Source organism: Coenobita brevimanus, chromosome 48 (assembly GCF_032717465.1).
Source record: "Coenobita brevimanus isolate Jiangsu-jjx chromosome 48, ASM3271746v2, whole genome shotgun sequence".
Taxonomy (NCBI): domain Eukaryota; kingdom Metazoa; phylum Arthropoda; class Malacostraca; order Decapoda; family Coenobitidae; genus Coenobita; species Coenobita brevimanus.
The window spans coordinates 24,669,327-24,675,326 of NC_137001.1; the positions used below are offsets into that span (position 1 = coordinate 24,669,327).

General features: G+C 39.6%; 1 protein-coding gene across 1 annotated transcript in view; it reads left to right on the top strand.

Moving 5' to 3' along the window:
- The window catches only part of Hyccin (PI4KA lipid kinase complex subunit hyccin), a 55,735-nt gene extending 53,859 nt beyond the window's left edge, over window positions 1–1,876 (top strand). Inside the window, exons 10-11 of the mRNA XM_080272005.1 lie at window positions 1,134–1,372; window positions 1,457–1,876. Of these exons, the coding sequence (XP_080128131.1) occupies window positions 1,134–1,372; window positions 1,457–1,876 (659 nt within the window). The remainder of the gene's footprint in view (window positions 1–1,133; window positions 1,373–1,456) is intronic.
- The last annotated feature ends 4,124 nt before the right edge of the window (window positions 1,877–6,000 follow it).

Genomic DNA, 6,000 nt, shown 5'->3' on the forward strand with positions numbered 1-6,000 from the left:
TAAGATAATTAAAAAGCAGTTTATAATGAGGACATCCTGTAATGAATACTTTACTGTTGCAAATAACCAGTAGAAGTATTGACATATTTATGCCTTAGAAAATACCCCAACCCTTATTAAGCATAAGGTATACCGTTTTACTTGCACATTTCAATCTTAGTTTTTGTACATTCCTTTATTATATTTTCTTGTGTGGTATTTTTTCTATGATTTGTCTTCTGATGGTTATGTTTCCTCTGTTCAACTGTAGCACCTCTTGCCTTTTGTTTCACACAGATCATTCATAGGGTCATATCCTGATTGCTGTAGAGGACTTCATAGCACCTCTTACATAACAGTAGAACTTGTATATCTGAATATTCTCATGTATGTTATTTATATCTTTAACATTACATTGTTTACATCGGTAACGTACATTGAGATTATAGAGGTGTAATATACAAAGTACAATCAGCCTCTATTTAGTCTAGAGTTTGTACAGGCAAAATGCTACTTAAAGTTAATAAACTTTGGGTGAGAAATGCTTTGATATAAAGTGAGGCAATATTATAATGTAAACAATAACTTCTGAATTCAGAACAACTCATGAAGAAGATTAATTTAACCTGCAATCATTGAGCATGTTTTCCACTATAAGACTGTAACACTTTTCACACAGCAAACCATTACCCATTATTAAGTAGCCAGGTTGTGCAGTGGAAGGTCACGATTGATACAATGATAATACAGTACCAGTATGGCGCTTAATTAAATTGCTTACAGACCTTAGGATTTATTACTCAGAAAGCTGCCTGAAGACAGTGTCAAATAAATTTTAGTACTTATTTGTAGCTTTTAAAATTGTTTTATAATAGCAGGTAATACTTCTTGCTGGAACATAACCTTCATACATGAATTTTATTTTTAACACGGTAGTTTTTATGGCATTTGTGCAATGTAAAGCAAGGACTTACTGTATTGACTCAAGAGGAACTTTGAAGTGAATTAGCTTTAATGAGGACTGCTAATAAATCAGTTATGAAGAGGTGTTAAGAAATCTTCATGGTCAATAGGAATATGTCCATTTATATACAATTCAAGCATTTCCTTAGTTTGCCTTTTCTGTCCCACTGACTGTTTTCTGTCACCCGCAGATGACATTCCCATCCAGACGACGGAGGACGGGAAACAACTGACAAGCATCTCCGAAGACGATGTGGAGGAACGGATATCCAATAAACCTATCCGAACACCCCAGGGCTCAGGGAGGGAGAAGGAAGGAGGGAAGGAGAAGATCACCAAATTTGCCTCGACCAGCATCACCATTCCAAACATTGGGAAGAGGAAGGACAAGGAAAAGTCCACCAAAAATGGAGGGGAGAAAAAGGAAGAGGTTGGAGGAGGAGGAGGAGTAGTAGTAGGAGGGGGAGGAAGTGGAGGAGGAGGGGGAAGTGGAGTAGGAGGAGGAGGAGGGAAGAAGAAGGATCGTGATAAACATGGAAGCAAGCATGACAAGGATAGGGAGAAGGAGAACAGGAATGGAACGAGTAGCAACAGAAACAGTGTAATCTTGAACAGCGATTCGGATGGCGGGGGGAACGAGGTAACGACAATACTGATCAATTCACCGCAACCGCAACAAACGAGTCAGCAGTACGAGATGAAGGTAATATTGAGCAAGTCTCCCAGGCACTTTGAAAACACCACCTCCTCTTCTGCTGGGGAAGATTTGCCGCTAATACCCCCATCCAATGCAACGTCTCCACAGAATACCTCTCAGGTTTCCATAGAGGGGGAGGAGAGGAAGGGTGCTGAGGATGAGACCACCGTTGAACACATGGCCAGGATCTCAATAGAAAGTAATGGGGCACAGAATCACATAGCCAAGGTAGTCTAAAGGCCCAATACATGTCATTTGAGGATAAAAGTTGGAACGGGTGAAACAAGGCTAGTACGTGTGGCTGGGATCTCAGTGGAAAGCATTTGGGTGTAGAATCACGTACCCATCATTGTGTAACCCCTTGAATGTCATGAGGTATTTTCCAGTTCATTCTTGCTACCTCTGAATGATTTTATTGAAGTTAGAAAAGCCCCCTGGTGGTAAAGGCATGAATATAGGTTGTATCTTATCCTTTTAGCTCATAAAGTGTTGTAAGCTGAGTGACAATTACAGATGGTAGCGAGAATAGTGTCAGAACTACCACCCAGCATTTTTATTCAGTTTACAGATGTGGAGTCTAATTATGATCATTTCTAACCTGCTCAGTGTGTGAGATGTTTACTGAGTTAAATAAGATTGTGTCGAGGTAGCAAGAATAAATTGAAAAAAATGCCATGGCACTGAAGGGTAAGAAGAAGTTGGAGTACAGTATTTATTTTAACCCTCTGATACAATGTCTCTTTTGTTCTTACTAACTACTTTCACATGATTTTATTCAGCTTAGGAAGGCTCTAAAAAATGGAGGGGTTAGATCTAGCCATCACTAACATCTTCATCACTAGGGGTCCTTCCTGGCGAGTAAAATCATGAGGTAGTAGAAGGACTAGAGTAGAAAAGACACCATTGTAGGGGTTAAGTTTTAGTATGTTACCAGTTTATTTGTTTTAAAAATATATTGGCATCATGGTTGTACAAAGAGTGATTTAATAATGGATATTTTTGAGGAGTTGTTTCCAAAAGTTGTATGGTTTGGAAAGCATTTGGAAAAGATGAGTGGGGGTATTCTCATAGGTATTGGAGACATATAGATACGTCTTCACTTCAAGTCCATTTCTGCATGTGGTACATTAATATTCTTGTAGTATCAGGAGAGTAAAAGATTGACTAGGAGAGTGTATATCAGTGAGGTGGAAGGAGAGAAGTAGTGGAGGAGTGGATATTGAAGGAGTGGAGGAATGGGGAGTAGATGCATTTGAGGGCAGGAGGGAGGGGAGGAGAAATGGAAGTAAAGGGGGAAGTATGTGAGTGATGGGGAGAGGGAGGATGAGGTGGAGGGATGGGTGAAGAGGTATGTGGGTAAGGTGGAGGGAGAGAGGATGAGAGGTGGAGAGATGGATTGGAAAAGTATGTGAATAAATAGTTTCAGGTAGAAGTAGTATATGAGAGAGGGGGATGTGAGCTGGGAGCATGGCAATGAAATGGTGGGGGACAGGGCAACATGGAGGCGATTTGTTTGTGGCCACTCCTTACGGGATTAAGGTGTCTGGCAATAGGTATATAGATAGAGGAGGGCAGCATGATGGCAAAGGACAGGGTGACATGAAAGTGAGTTGTCTGTGGCCACCGTCTCTAGGATAAAGGCATCAATCACTAGTTATAGGCAATACAGATGGTCCTCAGTTTAAGTAGGTATGTGTTACAAAATATCTCAGCATTATATACAATTGGAACACTAAAATAGAACGGGCGAATCAGGTTTACATGTGAAGTTGATCTGTAATCTTTAGAGTCAGGATTCCAGGGACTTGAATGGTGAATGAATGAGAGTGTGGCCCATTTAATTGGACAGACTATAGCTTTCCCCCTATCAGTTTTTTTCCTTCTCTATGGACCCTGCCACACTCCAGCCTTGGGTGGAAGGAGAGGCTGTGATGATGATGATGATGGTTGTGATGGTGGTGGTGGTGGTGGTGGTGATGATGATGATGATGATGATGATGGTGGTGGTGGTGGTGGTGGTGGTGGTGATGATGCTGACAGTGATGGTGATGGAATTTTAATAAGCATCCATTGTCCAGCTAATGGTTCATATGCTGTCCAAGAGTAAACAGTAATGGAGAGGCGCAGGAAGGCCTCGTGCACGTTTGAGAATATAGCACCTTCTCCGCAGCTAAGTAAACCATATCAATGATCAAGTTATACCGCCAATTTTATCTAGTCATTCCCTGGTACTTAAATCCGGAGTCTGGAACTCTCTGTGACTAATTTATTTAACTTGGCCTTGTAAAGAATAAACATGATGGAATTAATAGACCCACATACAGGAATTCCTCACTTAACACTGAAGATATGTTCCTTCCATGATAAGTGAATGGCTTTAAGTAAGGATTTTGTTCCTGTAAGAAAGATCATGACAAATCATATTCCAGGCTGCAGATAAATACTAAAATGCACAGTACATGATGAGATTAGGTGTATATGTATATTGGATGTTAGAGTCTGTAGGGTATTGAAGGAAATAAGTGCTATATGTTTTACTCTAACTTGATGTAAAATTTCTATCTCTTCACCTTACCTCTGAGTTGTATCAGTAGTTCAATACAAGGTTACGATGCAAATCATGAAGAAGTGCTATGGAAAGGATATAGAGTCACTGCATTGTCTTTTTCTGCCACTGAGATATGTGAAGTAAACAGCACTGGACAGAAATCTTTATCAAGTTAAGGCGAAAGGACTATAGTGTGTGTTTCTTCATTCCTAACCCTTCACAGCACATTTGGCATTTTATGTGATCAGCAGCCTTGTAATGAAAACTGTAGTAAGAGAAACCTTGTTAACTGAGGAATTACTGTACCAAAATTCTCACCTAACCCAACCAAACCTAACAAAATAACCTGACCTAACCTAATTGATCGAGGCCTAGTCCAATTTGAGGATATGTGAGGTTAATGGAGTGTTACAAGTGGATAATGGAGGTGTTAGTGTAAGGGCATGGATACACTTGCATGAAATGTGATTGACGAAGCATAACTGACAAGATAAAGTGAAGCAGAGGGTTAGTTGTTGCATTAAGTGATTTGAATCCCGGGGACACCTTATCTTAGGAAAGGCTTCTCTGATTGAAGGGGTTTATTAAGGCTGTGTCTAACTCCCCGGTTCAAACTGTCTATCCTTAGCTGAAAAAAATTGTCTGGATATGGCAAAATAAAATAGGCTTCCTAACTCAAAGGGTTAAGAGTCAGAATTTGGACGGAAGGCTGTACATTTCCTCTTGTCACTCATGTGTTTTGAGTGAGTGTTTCTTTGTCTTAACTTGATTTTTGCCTCATATTTTTAGTTTTTATTTCTAGGGGCCACTTTATTTTAGACTTGTTCATCCCTTCAGCCTGGGGTCCCTGCTTTCAGTCTATCTTTATTCTTGCCATCTCCAGAGAGACCAGTAATTGGAGGGGTGAGAGTTAGCTTTCGTTTTCCTCTTAATTACTAGGAATTTGGTTTAGATTGAGTAAAGCCAACTGGATGGTGAGATAAAGAAGAAGAAAAAGAGCTTCATGGTACAGTACTAAAGAGTTGTTATTCATTACCATGTGATATGATGGTCTTTTCTTTTTTATAACATTCTTGCCAACACCAGGCAGTTTAGTTTAGCTTTGAATTTATGTTTTTGTACTGATGGTGTTTGATGCATCCTGTATTAATTCCTTCAGCTTGAGAGGGCTTTCCAGAGTTAAGTAAGATAATCTGGGAGTAGCAAGAATATACAGTAAAAAGGGTGTGAGTTAGTTTTGTACAGATATTACGTAAGGTGAGGCTAGAACTGCATTTATGTATATACAGTGAGTACTTGATGTAAGATTTATTATTAATTCTGTAAATGGGTTCTTAATTTTATTCCACTGTATCTGTTTGTATCTCATTCTGTCAAGGTTTTTATACATTGTTCTGGACCCTACCTTACCCAGCCTTGAGGTGGGAAAGGAAGTCTGGATGATGATGATGATGATGATGATGTTGTTGATGCGTCCTGTGTTGAATAATATCATGATTTGGTAGCAATAATAACACAGTGATGGTAGTGATGGGGTTTGATCAGTGTATGTATTTGTGTGGCATAGGGCTTGTACACTTACTGGGTACCGTGTCACTCTGTACTCCAGCCAACTCTTCCATACCAGGTAGCAATACTTTTTTAACAGTGAGTCTTGCAAGTTCCTTAAGACCCACGTTCTTGGTTAAGGAGGCTCCTAACACCTCTCCCTTGCCAGTTTATTTCTGGATATAGTGTATTTTTATTAATTTCTATGTTATTTATGCAATCCATGATGGCAGTTACAAACATATAAATGGTATAGAAGATAATA